General features: G+C 46.5%; 1 protein-coding gene across 1 annotated transcript in view; it reads right to left on the bottom strand.

The window, feature by feature from the left end:
• Nucleotides 1–10,429, bottom strand: part of LOC130282863 (uncharacterized) — a 30,292-nt gene extending 19,863 nt beyond the window's left edge. Inside the window, exons 1-2 of the mRNA XM_056531742.1 lie at nucleotides 10,237–10,429; nucleotides 6,261–6,741 (exon numbers count right to left, since the gene is read on the bottom strand). Of these exons, the coding sequence (XP_056387717.1) occupies nucleotides 6,261–6,728 (468 nt within the window). The 5' untranslated portion in view covers nucleotides 6,729–6,741; nucleotides 10,237–10,429. The remainder of the gene's footprint in view (nucleotides 1–6,260; nucleotides 6,742–10,236) is intronic.
• Between the last annotated feature and the right edge of the window lie 12,611 nt (nucleotides 10,430–23,040).

Genomic DNA, 23,040 nt, shown 5'->3' with positions numbered 1-23,040 from the left:
ATGTGATTCAGAGTCATACCGCCTTCCCACCTTCCCTTCCCAGAGATCCCTGCCCCATGTCCTCACATGTGGATCTGCCATTTTAGATACCCGGACCACACTAAATGGAGTTTAATGAAGCAATTTGCGCAATCAAATCACCACAATATTTGCATTCCTTGCGAATCGAATATTTCCTGAAATTCGTAACGAATTCAGATTCGTCAGATTCGATTCACTCATCCCTAGGTGAGAACACTAAGACCTTGACCAATCAAAATGTTTGACATGTGTGACATGTCAAAGGTTTTTTATGTGACACCAATGTTTGAACCCCTAACCCAACAGAATCTGCAAGTGACCCCACTGTTGAGGTCCTTGAAAAAACAGAGACCTCCACTTTTATGGCAGTCAAAGGGGAGTTGATTCAAGCCCATCTCCAGACAGGAAACTGAATCCTCCAAGACAAGGTGCCACTTGCAAGCTAGAGATCAATAGGTTGACAATTACTCAGGCAAGTAGCAGGATTGTTGGCCACAAAATGATAAGATGGTGGCTTGATACTAGTCAGTGTGACAGTTGTACCGAAGGAGAAAATTTGGGATCATCTGGTGCTCGGTAAAGGTAGTAATTAAGATGGTCCCCATTTGGCAGTTTGGAATGCAAGAAAATAAAAAATGAATACGAACAGGGGTGTGAATACATAAAAATAAGGAGCATTTTGAGGCAGAAACTTTAAGCTTGCTGCAGAAGTTTTACTTTGATCCAAATTAGTTGATAATAACTTAGCGGGTTCACATTCACTACACTGTATTACCCACAAGGAAATGAAGCCTGGGGATGCCTAAATCCCAGATTGTTGCAGATTGTCTAAAACTAGTGTGAGCATGCAGCAATATGGTACATTCTGTAACTGGCTACCCTACTTTCTTACTGATATTCCGAAGAAATGGATAATGGTTTCTGTATTTACCAATGTTGGCATATGTTTATAAAATTAATGGACGCCCTGGAACTGGATGGAAGGTTGGAATGTCATTGTAGAGAGATATAAGATGTTTGACCTGATGGTCCGCATTTGGGACCTCATATTTTCACTGTGAATCAAAGATTAAAAGAACTAACAAGCTGGAAACAGATTAATAGTGTGTAGTAAATTTGCAAGGGGGTGAAGAAAGCTCAGAGTAAAGCAGTGAAAATCCTTAAATGGGCACTGTCATTAAAACTAATTTTTACTTTGTACTTTGTTTAAAAAAAAATGTTTTCTATGTTTTAATTGTGTTTAAAAAAGCTGCCACTAGGTGTCTCCCTACATGTTCAGACCACATCATCTTCTCTTACACAGACTTTGGACTCCTGCTGGCCTAGCAGAAGTCCAAAATCTTTATAGCCACAACATCAAAGCATGCCCTTAGAACAATGCATTCTGATATTTCTATTTTTATGTTTGCTTTGAGTGTATCCAACAGGAGGGACTAATAGAAGTGATTCTTGAGAGGGGAAATGAGGCCAGAATGAGAACCATCTGTTTTCAATTCAGCATTCATGTCTCATAAACACAATACATGTTAATCATAATCATTTACCCATTTAGGAAGTTATTTTGGGCTTACTGACATCATGGAGAAAAGTCTGTCAAAAGAGGTCATGTAGTCAGGGCACTATTCTCTTTAAGGGAATTTTTATCTCATAAAAACATGGCATATCCATGGGATATGCCTTAAGTTTATGACTCATATGGGGTCTGACCTATGGGATTCTAATAATCCTGATTCAACATTGTCAGCTTTTTATTTTTTGTACAATTGCCACATAGCTGTGCAGGAAACAGCAGCTGGCCGAGGTGCCCCAGAGCAGGAATAGACTGTGAAGGAGGTCAGAATGTAGTCCTTCCTTAAGGTGCCCATATACTTTAGCCAAAGGTTGGCCAAACTGAAACGGACACCAAACCTTTAGCCAAATCAATCTCTAATATATATTGATGTTGGGGGAAAGGAGTATCAGACAAGTTACATAGTTAGTACGGCCCATCAAGTTCAACCAAGGATTTCAAAATGTTTGGATTTCAACTGACCAACCCTTTTGTTTTCTAGAATATAAGCCATCTCCACAGCTCTCTGGCATTGGCCTACCTCGCTGACTCCACATATCATAAAGTCATGGTATAACCTAGCAATTTGCTGTTACTTTTTGTGTATTGTTTTAGCCACCTGTGCATAGAAAAGAAAATAGACACTACTAGTTGAAACCTTGGGAGCTTATAATGGGAACCTGTCATCACTTTCATGTTGCCTGAACTACAAGTAATCAAGGTTGTCGCCCACAGCTTCTACCTGCCCCACCAGCCTTGATATATAGATGTCTGTTTGTTTGTTTGGGTTTATGGAGACATCTAATAATCAAAGAAAGTGGGGGCAACTCTCATGACCTGTGGATCATGAAAGTGATGACAGGTTCCCTTTAACCCCTTAAGGACCCAGGACGTATGGGGACGTCCCCGCACCCTGGGCTTTAAGGACCCAGGACGTCCCTGTACGTCCTGGCGTTTTCCGGTCCCTGCAGGGCGCCGGGCAGAGATCGGAATCGGATGCCTGCTGAAATGCTTCAGCAGGCATCCAAGGCAAATGCCGAGGGGGCCATGTCTGCCCCCCATGTCGGCGATCGTCGCAGATCGCGAGGGAAATCGCCCCTGCGATCTGCCGTGTTACCGGGCTGATCGGATCTCTGGGACCCGACCGCCCGGCAATTTTGCATGATCCCGGTTGCCACAGACAGCCAGGACCATGCTGAAGTATTGGAGCGGGATGGCAAGCCTGCCACCTCCTCCTATCCCCTGACCAATCGCAGGGGGGGGGGGGGGTGGTTACTTCCTCCCGCCCTGCCTGGCCCCTGGAAGTCCGGTGAGAACGGGAGGAAGACCAGAGGACGCGGCGGGGGTTGGGGGAGTACTGGGGCCCGACCCTGGTACTTACCTCGTCCATGAAGACCCGGATCCCGGCGGCGGAGACGGCGGCGGTGGCGACAGGTGAGTTGATCTTCGGCCGCAGCGCGGGACCTTTGCAGCAGTCCAGACCACCTTAAAGCGATCTGGACTGCTCCATCTGGTCCCCTTACACTACAACTCCCAGCATGCTCAGACAGCCCTTGGCATCTGGGCATGCTGGGAGTTGCAGTTTTGCAACATCTGGAGGTCCACAGTTTGGAGACCACTGTGCCCTTCCAAATGTTGCAAAACTACACATCCTCAGCATGTCCTTACTGTCCAGGCATGCTGGGAGTTGTAGTTCTGTAACATCTGGCCCTTCAGATGTTGCAGAACTACAACTCCCAGCATGCCTGGACAGTTTTAGCATACTGGGAGTTGTAGTTTTGCAACATCTGGAAGGGCACAGATTGGGAACCACTGTATTAGTGGTCTGCAAACTGTAGTCCTCCAGATGTTGCAAAACTACAACTCCAAGCATGCTGGGAGTTGTAGTTCGGCAACATCTGGCTCTAAAGATGTTGCCGAACTACTACTTCCAGCATGCCTGAGAATGTTTGGGAGTAGTGGTTTTGCAACAACTGGAGGCACACTGGTTGGGAAACATTGTTTCCTAACTCAGTGTTTCCCAACCCGTGTGCCTCCAGCTGTTGCAAAACTATAACTACCAGCATGCATTGATAGACTGTGCATGCTGGGAGTTGTAGTTTTGCAACAGCAGGAGTGAGTATCAGGCTGCAAGTTTGCAATGCAGCAAATTTTGCGCGGCAGCTCAAATTCGCAGCGGGAAACTCGCTGTAATCCCCCGCCCGTGTGACTTACCCTAAAAACACTACACTAACACAAAATAAAATAAAAAGTAAAAAACACTACATGTACACATACACCTACATAGCCCCCCTCCCCAATAAAAATGAAAAACATCTGGTACGCCACTGTTTCCAAAATGGAGCCTCCAGCTGTTACAAAACAACAACTCCCAGTATTGCCAGACAGCCGTTGACTGTCCAAGCATGCTGGGAGTTTTGCAACAGCCGGAAAGCACCCTGTTTGGGAATCACTGGCGTAGAATACCCCTATGTCCACCCCTATGCAAATCCCTAATTCAGGCCTCAAATGCGCATGGCGCTCTCTCACTTCGGAGCCCTGTCATATTTCAAGGCAACAGTATAGGGTCACATATGGGGTATCGCCGTACTCGGGAGAAATTGCCTAACAATTTTGGGCGGCTTTTTCTCCTTTCACCCCTTATGAAAAGGTGAAGTTGGGTCTACACCAGCATGTTAGTGTAAAAAAAATAATTTTTTTAACTCACATGCTGGTGTTGCCCTATACTTTTCATTTTGACAAGAGGTAAAAGGGAAAAAAGCCCCCCAAAATTTGCAATGCAATTTCTCTCGACTACGGAGATACCCCATATGTGGGCGCAAAGGGCTCCGGGGGCGCACAACAAGGCCCAGAAGGGAGAGTGCACCATGTACATTTTAGGTGATTTGCACAGGGGTGGCTGATTGTTACAGCGGTTTTGACAAATGCAACAAAAAAAAACAAAAAAACCACATGTGACCCCATTTCGGAAACTACACTCTTCACGGAATGTAATGAGGGGGGCAGTGAGAATTTACCCCCCACTGGTGTCTGACAGATCTTTGGAACAGCTGTGCAAATTAAACATTTTGTACAGCCCACTGTTCTGACAGACACCAGTGGGGGGGGGGGTAAAGGCTCACTGTACCCCTTGTTACGTTCCTCAAGGGGTCTAGTTTCCATGTGGGGGTTTATTTTGCTGTCCTGGCACCATAGGGGCTTCCTAAATGCGACATGCCCCCGAGCAAAATTTGCTCTCAAAAAGCCAAATATGACTCCTTCTCTTCTGAGCATTGTAGTTCGCCCATAGTGCACTTCAGGTCAACTTATGGGGTACCTCCATACTCAGAAAAGATGGGGTTACAAATTTTGGGGGGTATTTTCTGCTATCAACCCTTGCTAAAATGTTAAATTTGGGGGGGAAACACACATTTTAGTGAACATTTTTTTTTTACGTATGCAAAAGTCGTGAAACCCCTGTGGGGTATTAAGGCTCACTTTATTCCTTGTTACATTCCTCAAGGGGTCTAGTTTCCAAAATGGTATGCCATGTGGGGGGGTTATTTTGCTGTCCTGGCACCATAGGGGCTTCCTAAATGCGACATGCCCCCGAGCAAAGTTTGCTCTCAAAAATCCAAATATGACTCCTTCTCTTCTGAGCATTGTAGTTCGCCCGTAGTGCACTTCAGGTCAACTTATGGGGTACCTCCATACTCAGAAGAGATGGGGTTACAAATTTTGGGGGGTATTTTCTGCTATCAACCCTTGCTAAAATGTGAAATTTGGGGGGAAAACACACATTTTAGTGAAATTTTTTCTTTTACATATGCAAAAGTCGTGAAATACCTGTGGGGTATTAAGGCTCACTTTATTCCTTTTTACGTTCCTCAAGGGGTCTAGTTTCCAAAATGGTATGCCATGTGTTTTTTTTTTTGCTGTTCTGGCACCATAGGGGCTTCCTAAATGCAACATGCCCCCCAAAAACCATTTCAGAAAGACGTACTCTCCAAAATCCCCTTGTCGCTCCTTCGCTTCTGAGCCCTCTACTGCGCCCGCCGAACACTTTACATAGACATATGAGGTATGTGCTTACTCGAGAGGAATTGGGTTACAAATACAAGTATAAATTTTCTCCTTTTACCCCTGTAAAAATAAAAAAATTGGGTCTACAAGAACATGCGAGTGTAAAAAATGAAGATTGTGAATTTTCTCCTTCACTTTGCTGCTATTCCTGTGAAACACCTAAAGGGTTAAAACGCTGACTGAATGTCATTTTGAATACTTTGGGGGGTGCAGTTTTTATAATGGGGTCATTTGTGGCGTATTTCTAAGATGAAGACCCTTCAAATCCACTTCAAACCTTAACTGGTTCCTGAAAAATTGTGAGTTTGGAAATTTTGTGAAAAATTGGAAAATTGCTGCTGAACAGCACTTAAACCACACCCTTTTTAACCCAAACCATACCCCTTTGTTGGATGAGGTGGAAAAGTGTCTGAAATACAAAATAAATATGGTGCAAATTTGTAATAGCAAATCAACTATGTGTGCAGTAAACTACGCCTAGTGATGGCTGCAGGCAACCTGAATTTTATCATATGAATTCTCTAAGTTTTCTATCATTCTTTTTTTCTTTTCTAGGAATTTGTCATATGGTGTATCCTTTTTTATGATTCCTTATGTTAGAACTATTTGGATTTGATTCTTTACTCACCCCGATAATGTTCATTTTTCTTCTCCGAAATCTTTTCTCAAGGACAGATAAAGTTGTCCCTTGAGTCTCTGGTATTATCCCTAAATTCTGGGAATGATCATCATAATTACTCCATGAGGATGTTGAATTGTTATTATGGCTAGGTGCTGGTGTTTCTATACTGAATTGTTGACTGTGGACAGCAGTTGCTTGAGTCGTTGAAGGGTTTGTATAGGTAGGCCTTGGTGTCATCATAGACCATTGTTCATTGGTAGGTGGACTATTAAACTGAGAAGCTGGTAAAGGAACATTCACAAGTGGCACATTGCTAAGGGTATGATACGCAGGTGGTAAGGCATTGTCATCCCATGCTTGATTAGATGGGGCTAGAGAGATAGTCCAGATTGGTGAAGGTGAAATTTCATTATATGGTGGAGGATTGTGGCATGTAGTCTCACTCGTGTTACTGTTGTTCGATTGTGAAAACATTCCCAAAAAATCACTAGGGAAACAGAAGGATGAATAATTATTAGTTATATAAATTATATATGTTATTTATAATGTAAAAATAGAAGTATATGAAAAGAAAGGGCAAAGGGCAGAGATGGCGCTATATAGTGTCATTATTTTAGATACACAAGGATGTCATATGGTGGAGTGATGAAAATGCTCACATTATTATGTTGCGCTAACAGGCTCAACACTGTAAAATGTTTTTGTGAAAGTCTGGGAGCTGCTGGCCGTCAGTACCGTTAAAAAACGGTGCAGGATACAGGATAAGCAGGTACAGATGAGGGTCTCCAGGCTGGGATCCTTTTTTCTCAAAATTCTGATTTGTGGCTTTAGTGCTTCACCAAAGAATAACACAATATATATGAATAATATGTTCTTTTATTCATCTATATAGGACAATGCGCTTCAAAGGGATCCCCCTTCTTCGTCACGTCCGAGTACTGCGTGTGAAACCACCCCACAACTAAATCTGTCTAAATCTATCATCTCTCTCTCTCTCTCTTCATTGGCAGACTGTAATTCAGAAAAAATAAGCTAGTTTCTGGTAAAGAACAGATAGATGCAATGATATCATCTTCCAATTTGTGGACTCATCTGTATTCCTGTACTCTGAATATACTTTTTAATTCAGACACTATTCAGGAAATGGCATACTAGCATGTAACCAAGGGCCGAACACTTGCCCATTGCCCTTACAGTAAATGAAAGCAATATTATATCATGCAAGTGTATGACTAAGATTTATATTTCAATCATGTATGTGCAATCTCTGAACTTTTTCCTGATGACAGATCAGTTATAACTGTTCCCCTAGGATAACCATCTAGGTTTATAGTTACATGTAATTTTAAGTAACTGTGGAAATTTGCACCCTTAAGAAACACTCCAAGGAAAACTAATATATCTAAAAATGTTTAAAAAAATGTTAAAAAAATTGAATACAAGTTTTACAAATATAAATGAACCTCCTCTATACTCAAAGTGTAAATGACCCCAATTTACCATTTTTCATAAAAAAATTTAAACAAAATAGAAATAACATATCACGTAGATGGAGTAATAGAGTTTAAAAGGCGAAGAGAAAAAAATGAAACCAGTAAAATGTAAAGGGAGGCTGTCATCACTTTCATGCTGCCTGAACCACGAGTCATTGGGACAGTCCCTCCTGCCCTTAAAGCCTTGAATGATATTTATTTCCCTGCTTGCAAATAGAAAGAGATCCATCAATCAAGGCTGGTGGGTGGGGAGAAGTTCCTGGGGACCACCCAGATAAGTGATTCAAGTACTGTAGTGGTATATAACTTAAGTTATAAATTGCAGGGCATCTGACCGCTGGGGCCCCCTGCGATCTCCTGTACTGGGCCCTGGCAGTGCGCAGGAAGGGTGTGTGTCCATCCCCAGCATGACACGGCGGCCAAAAAGCCCCCCCCCCCCCCCCCATATATCCCATAGAGGTACATGGCAGCTGCCGATTCATGTCGATTCATGCGGGAACAAAACGGTCCCTTCATGCAGACTGTCAGGGCTCTGTACAGGAGATTATAGGGGTCCCAGTGGTTGGACCGCCCGCGATCTATAACTTATCCCCTATACTTCGGATAAGGGATAAGTTATGTACCACTACAGTTTTCCTTTAAAGTATTGTATTTCTGCTGCTGTTTGCATGACTATAGTTCTACTTATTCTAAACAAGGTTTGGGCAAGCAATACTATAGGGCCCAATGGATTCTAGTTTTGCCCCTGGCTTTGTGAGTAATATCAGTACTGTGGAACTCAATAAGGAAATTTCTAGTCCTTGCTGAAGGGCATATCTCCAGTTTCTCAGTCTACTGTTTCCTACTGCTCTTTTACAAACAGTGTGCATTATGCTTTACAATGGGGATCAGGGCCGGCCCTACCATGGGACCTGGTGGGGCCATGGTCCCAGGCGGCACTTTTCAGGGGCGACACTTTGCTGTCCGAGATTGATGTAATGAAATGGCATAGAGGGGGTGTAATGAAATGGCAGAGAAGGGGGTGTAATCAAATGGCAAAGGGGGGGGGGGTTGTAATTAAATGGCAGAGAGGGGGGTGTAAAGAAATGGCAGAGGGGGGGGGGGGTAGTGAAAAGGCAAAGGTGTAATGAAATGGCAGACGGGGGATATAGATTGCCGATAATTCTGATCAGTGCTATGCCTATGCATTAGTATTAGCAATATTAGCAATCTAAAGATAGCAATAAATAGTCCCCTATAGGGACATAAAAAGTGAAAAACAAATGTTAAAAAAAAAAGTGAAAAAGCCCCTCCCCCAATAAAAATTGAAATCACCTTGTTTCCCCATTTTACTAAAATAGCGTAAATTATTGTAATAAATATATTTGGTATCTGCGTGTGCGTAAATGTCCAAACTGTAAAAATATAACTTTTTTTTTTTTTTTTTTTATCAACTGGTGCCAGAAAGTTAAACAGATTTGTAAATGACTTCTATTATAAAATCTTAATCCTTCCTGAACTTATTAGCTGCTGAATACTACAGTGGAAATTATTTTCTTTTTGAAACACAGAGCTCTCTGCTGACATCATGAGCACAGTGCTCTCTGCTGACATCTCTGTCCATTTTAGGAACTGTCCGGAACAGCACATGTTTGCTATGGGGCTTTCCTTTTACTCTGGACAGTTCCTAAAATGGACAGAGGTGTCAGCAGAGAGCACTGTGCTCATGATGTCAGCAGACAGCTCTGTGTTTCAAACGGAAAAGAATTTCCACTGTAGTATTCAGCAGCTAATAAGTACAGGAAGGATTAAGATTTTTTAATAGAAGTAATTTACAAATCTGTTTAACTTTCTGGCACCAGTTGATTTAAAAAAAAAAAAAAAAAAGTTTTTCATCGGAGTACCCCATTAACAGATGTTAGAACCAAACATACAGTATATGATATGACATTTTGTTTCCACAAAATATCAGCTATATACCATAAATGTATTATATTAGTCTTCTCGTAATACCCCCAACCTCATGCATGGGTCAATGGTACCTTACTTTATTTCCATTTTTTTTGTCCATGTGGGACATTGCTCTACTATAAAGAAAACTATTCTATAATCACCTATGAAGAAAATGTTTTTTTTTTTTTTTATACACCAAGCAAGCAAGCATTCTATCTCCATAAATACATTAACAAGGCATTTTCCATTGAATATGCTTTGTATGACTAATCCCTCGGTTCTGATTCTGAATGGCAAAAACCTATAACACGGCTTCCCTTCGTCTAGTCCAGTGTTTCTCAATCAGGGTGCCTCCAGCTGTTGCAAAGCTACAACTCCCAGCATGCCCGGACAGCCTTTGGCTGTCCGGGCATGCTGGGAGTTGTAGTTTTGCAACAGCTGGATGCACCCTGGTTGAGAAACACTGGTCTAGTCTAACCCTGTTATTTACTCATTTCCTACATAATAAATGAATGCTCACCTATGTTTAGTCTATTGTAACATTAGAGTCTACTCACCTAACCACGTCCTTCCAGATGCAGTGTCAGCCTTACTGTATGATATCTGCTCTTTTCCATCTATTATAATTGTGTTATCTACTCCACGTACTGTACAACGGAGATAAGTAAATCAATTATTAAAAGTGTCGCAACATCTTTTTGAGTAGGTTCACAATATTTATCTATTGTGACATTTCCGGAAGAGATTAGATCATGGGGTCACCGGTTAGATGGGCTCGCCAACACAAAGAATTTCCCATATTAACAAATCAGAAAAAAGAAAAAGGGTGCAGCTCACATTACAAAACATCAGGTTAACCCTCCCCTTACAAGTGTAAGAAAAGTGATATCAAACAAAAAATTATATCTCAGTCCTCAGTGTATCATCCATCTAATAGTTGAATGCAGTGGTGTTGAATGCAGTCACCCCATACACTCCCTCCCCCCGAGTAATTTTTTAGCCTGTTATGACGGACTCCAGTGGTGTAGTGCAGTGTAGTGAAAATTATTTCCAGTATAATAATTAAATATACCAATTGCCAAGTAAGGGGAAAGCGCAAAAAAAAATCTGACACTACAGCTCCCAATATGACCTAAGCAGTGGTAAGGGGATGCTGGGGGTTGATGTTTCTCCCATCTTTACTCCAGCACTGAAGGGACATAATGAGAAGAATACAGAATAATATCGGTGACTACTGGTGACATCTTCTCTATAGTCTTTTCTTTGTCTGATTCAGCTGGTACAGACCGCCGGGACTTGTTCCAGCTAAATCTTCCCTCTGCAGAAGTTGACTCCCAAATGGTATTGGATCCTCTCTATATCCATTCTGATCCTCTATATGAAAACAATAATTATTGTACCTGTGCCAGACACTGTACCCTCTGAATATAATACTGCCAGATATTGTGCCCTCTGAATATAATACTGCCAGACACTGTAACCTCTCGATATAATACTGCCAGATAATATGCCCTCTGAAAATAAACCTGCCATACACTGTACCCTCTGAATTTAATAATGCAGGAGGGTACAGCACGAGAGAAGGCAGCCTGGCAGGGCTGACTTCTGGACCAGGGGGAAAATACGATTTATTGGCTCAAAGGGCACACTCCCGGAGACTTCAGATTTGTAAATCAAAGCCGTCTTTACTGGGTTAAGAATGGCAGTTTACAGCATGGACAACGCGTTTCAAAGGTTATACCTTCTTCAGGTCCAGTTGCATGTTGTACATAATTCACACTATATATACAGAGGGTCAGTGGTGACGTCACTTGGCCCAGTGGCTCTCCTCATGGTGCCGTTCAGCTTGTGGTTCACTGCATGGTATTTTTAACATCACTGATTTCCCCATTGCAATCAATAGGCTGGTTAGAGCCTATGTATAATCTGTGGCTGAGTACAAATGCTGAGCAGTAGGGTGCATGGTAGTAGCTTGCATGGGATACCCCAATAGGGGTTTGAATCCTGGGGATGGTGAATAAACTTTGACATGGTTGTATTATTTAACGATGATTGGCATATCTGGGTTAGTGCGTTAATGAGAGGACCAAATATGGAGCTGGGTCAATTGAGATAGAAAGGAGTGTGTGTCAATTTTTTAGGAGTAGGTGCGAACATACATATCGGGAAGAAAATTGAGTATTTCTTCCTCCCCCTAACACCCAGAAAAAGAAAAAAACAAAGAGGAGGAAGATGGGAGAGCAAAAGAACAATAAACAACAGAGAATCAAAGAGAAAACAGGGTTTAAGGAAAGAAGAATCTGTGAGAATCTTTAACCTCTCATCTCATAAACTGACCCCCTATGAGACCAGCCTGCTCCAAAAGGGACTATCATTCTGTCCTAGGAACAATCCCGATGATTTTGCTCTATTCTCGGACCTACATCAGTTCACTAGAAAATTTACCCTCCTGAGGCACTTCTCTTTACCTAGCCAGAACATCCCAAATACCAGATCTGACTTTACCTCACTGGAGGGAAAACACCCCCTGATAAAAAAAATAAAAAAAATCGCAATTCTACCCCACACATAGTCACGGTCACCACATGAAAGTCTTTTACAACATTGTGGCAGAGGAACTAAGAAACCTCCCTAAAGATACAGAACCCTGAAATAAAAAAGAAGGCTATCTCACCCCAACAGAGCAACGTGCTCTAAAAGAACTAAAGAATAATGAAGACATTGTGATACGTCCGGCCGACAAAGGTCGAGGAATTGTCATCCAGGACTACAACAACTACCACCAAGAAGCCCTTAATATCCTTGGCAACACCGACTACTACAGGATAATAACAGAAAATCCTTTTCCAGCAATATAGAACAAAATCTTACGGCTCCTGGATGAAGCATTAGAACAAAACATCACAACCAAAAACGAAAGAAAATTCTTACAGGTTACCAATCCATCCACCCCGTACTATTACCATTTGCCCATAATCCACAAGAATACAGAAGTACCCCCAGGAAGACCCACAATATCCCGAATCAATAGTCACACCTCACACTATTTGGATCTAATTCTTTAGGATTATGCACAAGCACTCCCCAGTTACCTAAATAGTTCAGCCAACATCATTATAATCCTGAAACCCATTCAATGGCAAGACATCTACATTTTCATTACCATGGATGTAACCCCCTATACTCGAATATCCGTCATGACATCAGCCAAAACTGCATAAAATCCACACTTGAAAAAGGCCCCACTATACCCCCTCACCAAAAACTATTTCTGGTGGACTGCCTAGAACTAACTCTCACAAATAACTTCTTTAAATATGCCACCTACCACCAAACGCTGGGCACAGCAATGGGCATCCAGGTGCCGTCTTATGCAAATCTGGTCATGGGGGCATTCGAAGAACAATACATCACCTCTCAAAACATCTTCAAACAACATGCAATAATCTACTGTAGATACATAGATGACTTGTTCCTACTATGGAATGGACCCCCAGAACTCATCGACGAATTCATCCACACCATCAACATCAACGACTGGGGAATCAGCCTCACCTCAAACCATTCATCACAAAAAAATGAATTCCTGGAATTAGAACTTCAACATTAAGATGGCAAAATAAAGACCATTACAGACTTCAAACAGGTTGACTCTAACAGCTATTTACCCTTCAACAGCGGTAACCACAAAAAATGGAGAAAGAACATACCATACAGTCAGTACAAAAGAATCAGAAAAAACTTTACTGAACAAAGCAACTTTTACAACCAAGCCAAAATACTGTATTACCGCTTTAAAGAGAAAGGATACCCAGAGCCATTACTCAAAGAAGCATTCAATAAAACCAAGAACTTAACCAAAGAAGATTGCATAAAAACCAAAACAGACAGAAATTAGACTGATGACACAAAAAAAGAAAATAGCAACCACAATTTCATCACCAAATACAAAACGGCCCACAACCAGGTCCACAATATACTGGAAAAACATTGGTATATACTGCTGACCGACCCCATTCTGAAAACAAAACCAAAATCACCTACCGCAGAGCCCCTAACCTCAGAAGTGTGATTGCGCCGAGCAGGCTAAGACACCACAGCAGAAAACTACAGAAAATCTCAGTAACATCCACTACCGTCAAAGGTTCATACAGATGTGGCAAAAAAAGATGCCTATGCTGTCATGGCATATCACACAAAAAGAACAATTCAACAACCTCGCGACAGGTCAAAGTTTCCCCATCAAACATTATCTCAAATGCAAATCCAGCTTTGTCATCTATGTCATCACATGCATCTGTGCAAACAATATGTCGGCAGGACCACTCACACTTCCGACTAAACCACCATAGAAATAATATCAAACGGAAATTCCTTCTGCACAGTCTCTCTAGACATTGTACCAGTGATTCCCAACCGCGGTGCCGCGGCACACGTGAGTGCCGTTCAGCACTGCCCGTGGTGCCGCGGGATTTTGCCGTGATTTTTTTATTTTTTATTATAATTTTTTTTTTAAATGTCCCGCCCCGCTCTAACGGCGCAGGGGGGAAGGGAAGTCTGCGTGCACACTGCGCGCACAGCGTCCCCCTGCATCTCCTCCCGTCTCCTGTGTTCCCCTCCGTCTCCCGCGTCCCCCGTGTTCCCCCTCATTCCTCCTCTGTTCCCTGTGTCCCCCTCCTTCACCCTCCGTCTCCCTCCGTCCCCCTCTCCCTTACGGCGCAGGGAGCCGAAAATGGGTCCCTGCCTGGGGCGGAACAAGCTGCACCTGCGCCGGACTCCCGTGCCTGCTGTGGAACTGCAAGCTGCGCGGGCCGGCTTGCTTAAGGTACCGTACCCTTTCCACCCCTCTGTTCACCTTCTCAACCCTGTCTAAACCCCCCACCGTCACCCAGGTCCACCCTCTGTCCCCCCCTGTCAGCCATGTCTGCCTCCCCCTGTCAGCCATGTCCGCCTTGTACACCTCCCTGTCCATCTCTATCACCCTCCCCCCCCCCCTGTCAGCCATGTAATCCCACCCTGTCACCCATGTAATCCCACCCTGTCACCATGTAATCCCACCCTGTCACCATGTAATCCCACCCTGTCACCATGTCCACCTCCCCCTGTCACCCATGTCCACCTCCCCCTGTCACCCATGTCCACCTCCCCCTGTCACCCATGTCCACCCCCCCCTGTCCCCCATGTCCACCCTCCCCCTGTCCCCCATGTCCACCCTCCCCCTGTCCCCATGTAATCCCACCCTGTCACCCATGTCCACCTCCCCCTGTCACCCATGTCCACCTCCCCCTGTCACCCATGTCCACCCCCCCTGTCCCCCATGTCCACCCTCCCCCTGTCCCCCATGTCCACCCTCCCCCTGTCCCCCATGTCCACCCTCCCCCTGTCCCCATGTAATCCCACCCTGTCACCCATGTCCACCTCCCCCTGTCACCCATGTCCACCTCCCCCTGTCACCCATGTCCACCTCCCCCTGTCACCCATGTCCACCCTCCCCCTGTCACCCATGTCCACCCTCCCCCTGTCACCCATGTCCACCCTCCCCCTGTCACCCATGTCCACCCTCCCCCTGTCACCCATGTCCACCCTCCCCCTGTCACCCATGTCCACCCTCCCCGTCACCCATGTCCACCCTCCCCCTGTCACCCATGTCAACCCTCCCCCTGTCACCCATGTCCACCCTCCCCCTGTCACCCATGTCCACCCTCCCCCTGTCACCCATGTCCACCCTCCCCCTGTCACCCATGTCCACCCTCCCCCTGTCACCCATGTCCACCCTCCCCCTGTCACCCATGTCCACACCCCCCCTGTCACCCATGTCCACCCTCCCCGTCACTCATGTCCACCCCCTCTCACACATGTCCCCCCACCTATCATCCCCGTCACCCATTTCCACCCTCCTGTCATCCATGTCTGCCTTGTCCACTCCCCAGTCTACCCTGTCACCCATGTCCACCCTCCCTATCACCCATGTCCACCCTCCCTGTCACCCATGTCCACCCTCCCTGTCACCCATGTTCACCTTCATGTCACCCATGTCCACCCCCTCTCACACATGTCCCCCCCACCTATCATCCCAGTCACCCATGTCCACCTCCCCTCTCACCCATTTCCACCCTCCTGTCATCCATGTCTGCCTTGTCCACCCCCTGTCCATCCCTGTCACTCATGTTTACCCCCGTCTACCTCCGTAGTCTACCCTGTCACCCATGTCCACCCTCCTGTTCACCCATTTGTCCCTTTGTCACCCCAGTCCACCCCTCTCTGTCACTCCTGTCCCTCTTTTAACCCCATGTCCACCCCTCTGACCCCCTGTCACCAATGTCCACCCCCCCTGTCACCCATGTCCACCCCCCCTGTCACCCATGTCCACCCCCCCCTTTCACCCATGTCCACCCCCCCTTTCACCCATGTCCACCCCCCCCTGTCACCCATGTCCACCCCCCTGTCACCCATGTCCACCCCCCCCCTGTCACCCATGTCCACCCCCCCTGTCACCCATGTCCACCCCCCCTGTCACCCATGTCCACCCCCCCCTGTCACCCATGTCCAACCCCCCTGTCACCCATGTCCACCCCCCCCTGTCACCCATGTCCACCCTCCCTGTCACCCATGTCCACCCTCCCTGTCACCCATGTCCACCCTCCCTGTCACCCATGTCCACCCTCCCTGTCACCCATGTCCACCCTCCCTGTCACTCATGTCCACCCCCCCGTCACTCATGTCCACCCCCTCTCACACATGTCCCCCCACCTGTCATTCCCGTCACCCATTTCCACCTCCCCTCTCACCCATGTCCACCCTCCTGTCATCCATGTCTGCCTTGTCCACTCCCCTGTCCAACCCTGTCACTCATGTTTACCCCCCCCCGTCTACCCCCGTAGTCTACCCTGTCACCCATGTCCACCCTCCTGTTCACCCATCTGTCCCTTTGTCACCCTTGTCCACCCCTCTGACCCCCTGTCTCCCATGTCCACTCTCCTGTCATCCATGTCCACCCCCATCCAACCCTCTGTCACCCCTGCCCATCCCTGTCACCCATGTTCACCCTCCATTGTCCACCCCTCTGACCACATCCTTGTCACCCATGTCCACCCTTCCCTGTCACCCATGTCCACCCTTCCCTGTCACCCATGTCCACCCCCCCCTGTCACCCATGTCCACCCTCCCTGTCACCCATGTCCACCCTCCCTGTCACCCATGTCCACCCTCCCTGTCACCCATGTCCACCCTCCCTGTCACTCATGTCCACCCCCCCCGTCACTCATATCCACCCCCTCTCACACATGTCCCCCCACCTGTCATCCCCGTCACCCATGTCCACCTCCCCTCTCACCCATGTCCACCCTCCTGTCATCCATGTCTGCCTTGTCCACTCCCCTGTCCAACCCTGTCACTCATGTTTACCCCCCCCCCCGTCTACCCCCGAAGTCTACCCTGTCACCCATGTCCACCCTCCTGTTCACCCATCTGTCCCTTTGTCACCCTTGTCCACCCCTCTGACCCCGTCTCCCATGTCCACTCTCCTGTCATCCATGTCCACCCCCATCCAACCCTCTGTCACCCCTGCCCATCCCTGTTACCCATGTTCACCCTCCATTGTCCACCCCTCTGACCACATCCTTGTCACCCATGTCCACCCTTCCCTGTCACCCATGTCCACCCTTCCCTGTAACCCATGTCCACCCTTCCCTGTCACCCATGTCCACCCTTCCCTGTCACCCATGTCCATCCCCCCAGTCACCCATGTCACCCATGTTCACCTTCCTGTCACCCATGTCCACCCCCCATCACTCATGTCCACCCGCACTAACACATGTCCCCCCACCTATCATCCCCGTCACCCATGTCCACCCCCCCCTCTCACCCATGTCCACCCTCCTGTCATCCACGTCTGCCTTGTCCACTCCCCTGTCCATCCCTGTCACTCATGTTTACCCCCCTGTCTACCCCCGTTGTCTACTCTGTCACCTATGTCCACCCTCCTGTTCACCCATCTGTCCCTTTGTTACCCCAGTCCACCCCTCTGTCACTCCTGTCCCTCTTTTACCCCCTTGTCCACCCCTCTGACCCCCTGTCCACCCTCCTGTCACCCATGTCCACCCCCTGTCCACCCCTCTGTCACCCCTATGCCCCCGTCACCCATGTTCACTCTTCTACACCCATCTATCACCCTTGTACACCTCCCTACACCCCTCTGTACACTCCTCTACACCCCTGTCACCCATGTACGCTCCTCTACATCCATGTCACCCATGTACACGCCTCTATACCCCTCTGTCATCCATGTACACTCCTCTATACCCCTCTGTCACCCATGTACACTCCTCTACACCCCTCTGTCACCCATGTACAACCCTCTATACCCCTCTGTCACCCATGTACACTCCTCTACACCCCTCTGTCACCCATGTACACTCCTTTACACCCCTCTGTCACCCATGTACACCCATCTGTCACCCATGTACACTCCTCTATACCCCTCTGTCACCCATGTACACTCCTTTACACCCCTCTGTCACCCATGTACACTCCTTTACACCCCTCTGCTACCCATGTACACTCCTCTACACCCCTCTGCCACCCATGTACACCCATCTGTCACCCATGTACACTCCTCTATACCCCTCTGTCACCCATGTACACTCATCTACACCCCTCTGTCACCCATGTACACTCATCTACACCCCTCTGTCACCCATGTACACTCCTCTACACCCCTCTGTCACCCATGTACACTCCTCTACACCCCTGTGTCAACCATGTACACTCCTCTACACCCCTCTGTCACCCATGTACACCCATCTGTCACCCATGTACACTCCTCTACACCCATCTGTCACACATGTGCACTCCTCTATACCCCTCTGTCACCCATGTACACTCCTCTACACCCCTCTGTCACTCATGTACACTCCTCTACACCCATCTGTCCACTCCTCTACACCCCTGTCACCCATGTACGCTCCTATACACCCCTTTGTACATTCCTCTACACCCCTTTCACCCATGTATACTCCTCTACACCCTCTGTCACCCATGTACACTCCTCTATACCCCTCTGTCACCCATGTACACTCCTCTATACCCCTCTGTCACCCATGTACACTCCTCTACACCCATTTGCCACACATGTACACTACTCTACACCCCTGTTACCCATCTACACTCCTCCACACCCCTTTGTACACTCCTCAACATCACTCTGTACACTCCTCTACACCCCTGTCACCCATGTACGCTCCTCTACACCCCTTTCACCCATGTATGCTCCTCTACACCCCTGTCACCCATGTACACTCTTCTGCACCCCCTGTCACCCATGTACACTCCTCTATACCCCTTTGTCACCCATGTACACTCCTCTACACCCCTCTGTCACCCATGTACAACCCTCTATACCCCTCTGTCACCCATGTACACTCCTCTACACCCCTCTGTCACCCATGTACACTCCTTTACACCCCTCTGTCACCCATGTACACCCAGCAGTCACCCATGTACACTCCTCTATACCCCTCTGTCACTCATGTACACTCCTCTATACCCCTCTGTCACTCATGTACACTCCTCTATACCCCTCTGTCCCTCATGTACACTCCTCTACACCCCTCTGTCACTCATGTACACTCCTCTACACCCATCTGTCCACTCCTCTACACCCCTGTCACCCATGTACGCTCATATACACCCCTTTGTACATTCCTCTACACCCCTTTCACCCATGTATGCTCCTCTACACCCCTGTCAGCCATGTACACTCCTCTACACCCCTCTGTCACCCATGTACACCCATCTGTCACCCATGTACACTCCTCTACACCCCTCTGTCACCCATGTACACCCATCTGTCACCCATGTACACTCCTCTATACCCCTCTGTCACTCATGTACAGTCCTCTATACCCCTCTGTCACCCATGTACACCCATCTGTCACCCCCCCCCCCCTCTGTCACCCATGCACACCCATCTGTCACCCATGTACACTCCTCTACACCCCTCTGTCACCCATGTACATCCATCTGTCACCCATGGACACTCCTCTATACCCCCCTGTCACCCATGTACGCTCCTCTACACCCCTCTGTCACCCATGTACGCTCCTCTACACCCATCTGTCACCCATGTACGCTCCTCTACACCCATCTGTCACCCATGTACGCTCCTCTACACCCATCTGTCACCCATGTACGCTCCTCTATACCCCTGTCACCCATGTACGCTCCTCTATACCCCTGTCACCCATGTACGCTCCTCTACACCCCTCTAAACCCCTCTGTCACCCATGTCCACCCCTCCGTCACCCATGTACGCTCCTCTACACCCATCTAAACCCCTCTGTCACCCATGTCCACCCCTCTGTCACCCATGTCCACTATTCTACACTCCTCTGTCACCCATGTAAAAAAAAGAAAAAAAAGTTTGGCGCCTAATAGATTTGTTTTGCAGGTTTAAAGGGGAAGAATTGTGTGTGGAAGAAATTGTGATGATGGCCCAGACCAGATGGAGAAGAGAAGGCAACAATGCAAATAGAGAAGACGTCATTGGTGAGTTGCTGTATAAAGCAGCACTTTAAACTGCATAAATAGATATAGTGCATTGCGTTTTTTATCGTTTTTTCCTTTTTTTTTTTTTCTTGCTTGTCAACCTCGGTAGCGGTGCCCCGAGGAAATTTTTTTTTCCGAGGTGTGCCCTGACCCGAAAAAGGTTGTGAAACACTGCATTGTACTGAAAAACATCCTGATCCCCCCCCCTCCCCACCCAATTACAATCTGCCCGATTGACCATGTTTCCCATCATATCTCCAACAGAACCCAAACCCTGACAAGAAGAGAGATATACTGGATATTCAAACTGGGTACTCTTCAGCCCCATGGACTTAACAAAGGCACTGAACTCATCTAAACCCTCCCCCCCCCCCCCCCGCCTCTTATAACACCAAACCCGCCACTCCTACGACACCATCACCTTCAATCCATTATCCTTCCCACCTCTCATCTGCTGACTATCCATGCATCCCCCCACCTGGATATTCCCCACACCCTCATCCGCTAATTATTGGAATTCGTATATATATATATATATATATACATATATATATATATATATATATAGACATAGATATGTGTGCAAAAAATATAACATTACCTATGGTGTTAATAATATCAACAGAAAACTGAAACACCACATCAACCAATTAACCTGCAACATTTCTCCCACATGAAAACATTCTACCTTACTCGAAAGTCTTAATAGATACGCAGGTACCAACAGCATCTTAACTGTTTCATTTACATGCATCTTACATCACTTAAAACCATTAACATCTGCTGCCATCTACTGGCTGTTTCTTATATTGCTCTGTGTAACCACATTGTAACATTATTAGTATAACCTTTAAAACGCGTTGTCCATGCTGTAAACTGCCATTCTTAACCCAATAAAGACGGCTTTGATTTACATATCTGAAGTCTCCGGGAATGCGCCCTTTGAGCCAATAAACAGGATTTTCCCCCTGTTCCAAAAGTTAGCCCTGCCAGGCAGCCTTCTCTCTAGCTGTTCCCTCCTGCATCTGCACCGCTGCCTCAGTGGGACCGACGGCCGGCTGCCTCCCGACACTGTAATACTTTTGCAAGCACTAAAGAGAGTTGTGCCTGCCCACACAACACATAAAGGTGAGCATAATCTACCAAAATCCTAACTTGCATCCCATGTTCTCTGAATAACCACACTATCAGTGCCGCTTCTGCTTTTTCTCCCTCTCTCTTCTGAATTTAATAATGTCACACACTGCACTCTCTGAATATAATACTGCCACACAATGTACACTCTGAATTTAATGCTACCACACACTGTACCCTCTGGATATAAAACTACCACACACTGCGCCCTCTGAATATACTGAAACACACTGCTCTAATCCCCGTCCTTTTGTCCCGCATGTAATAAAACCCATGTCCTGTGCCCCAACATAACATTAACGCCCCTGTCCAGTGCCCCCCACATGTAATAATACCCCTGCCCGGTTCCCCCACATATAATTATAATGCCACAGTTCTGTGTCTCCCTAGTTGTAATAATGCCCCCTGTGCCACCTAAATGGTCATAGTGGCCCAAACATATAAAAATCAACAACCATACTTGCCTTATCCATGTTCCCATGTACTGTGACATCACTGTGTGTATTATCCCTGTACTGTGACATCACTGTGTGTATTATCCCTGTACTGTGACATTACTGTGTATATTATCCCTGTACTGTGATATCACTATGTGTATTATCCCTGTACTGTGATATCACTGTGTGTATTATTCCCTTACTGTGATATCACTGTGTGTATTATTCCTGTACTGTGACATCACTGTGTATGTTATGGATATGAATATGACATACATTTTATTTGCTATATTTGTATTTTTATTCCCATAAGCTTCTCAGAGTTAAATGCCATCTTTTCAATATAACATCCTGTCTTTTGTTATATACCTGCCTGACTGCTTCTAGGAGGTGTTTTATGGATAGGAAATAAATAGATAGAATCTGGGAGGGGCTTCTTTTAGATAAAATACTTTGCTGGTCATTGTTGAGGGTCTCTTTTTCTTTTTTCACCTCTGGCTGTGGCTGGAACATTTTCCAAGATGTAGGCCTCAAGCTTACAGGCTTTATGGGTCAACAAAGCCAATCCATCCGCCAGAACATCTGAAACTTCCATCTACATTTTTCATCTAAGATCCTGGGATGCGAACTACAAAACTGTATCATTTCTGTGCATTTTATATTTGTCTAGATTAAATCACTTGGATAGCCTTGATCTGCCTTTATTGCCATCATGTGATATGTACTTACCGTATATACTCGAGTATAAGCCGACCCGAATATAAGCCGAGGCCCCTAATTTCACCCCAAAAACCCAGGAAAAGTTATTGACATCATCCCCCCTGTCATCATCCAGACCCCCGTCATTAACACCCTCATCATCATCACCCTGTCATCTCCCCTTCATCATCCCCCCTTCATCATCCCCGCCTGTCATCATCCCCCTGTCATCATCCCACCCCCCCCTTCATCATCACCGCCTGTCATCATCCCCCTGTCATCATCCCACACTCCCCTTCATCATCACCGCCTGTCATCATCCCCCTGTCATCATCCCACACCCCCCTTCCTCATCACCACCTGTCATCATCCCACCCCCCTTCATCATCACCGCCTGTCATCATCCCACCCCCCCTTCATCATCACCGCCTGTCATCATCCCCCTGTCATCATCCCACACCCCCCTTCATCATCACCGCAAAGCCCTGCAGGAAAACCCTTTGTGAAGGGACTATGGCTAAGGGGCAGTGGCGTCGCTAGGGGGGG

This window comes from Hyla sarda, chromosome 7 (genome assembly GCF_029499605.1).
Source record: "Hyla sarda isolate aHylSar1 chromosome 7, aHylSar1.hap1, whole genome shotgun sequence".
In the NCBI taxonomy this organism is placed as follows: domain Eukaryota; kingdom Metazoa; phylum Chordata; class Amphibia; order Anura; family Hylidae; genus Hyla; species Hyla sarda.
This window is presented reverse-complemented; position numbering and strand designations above follow the sequence as displayed.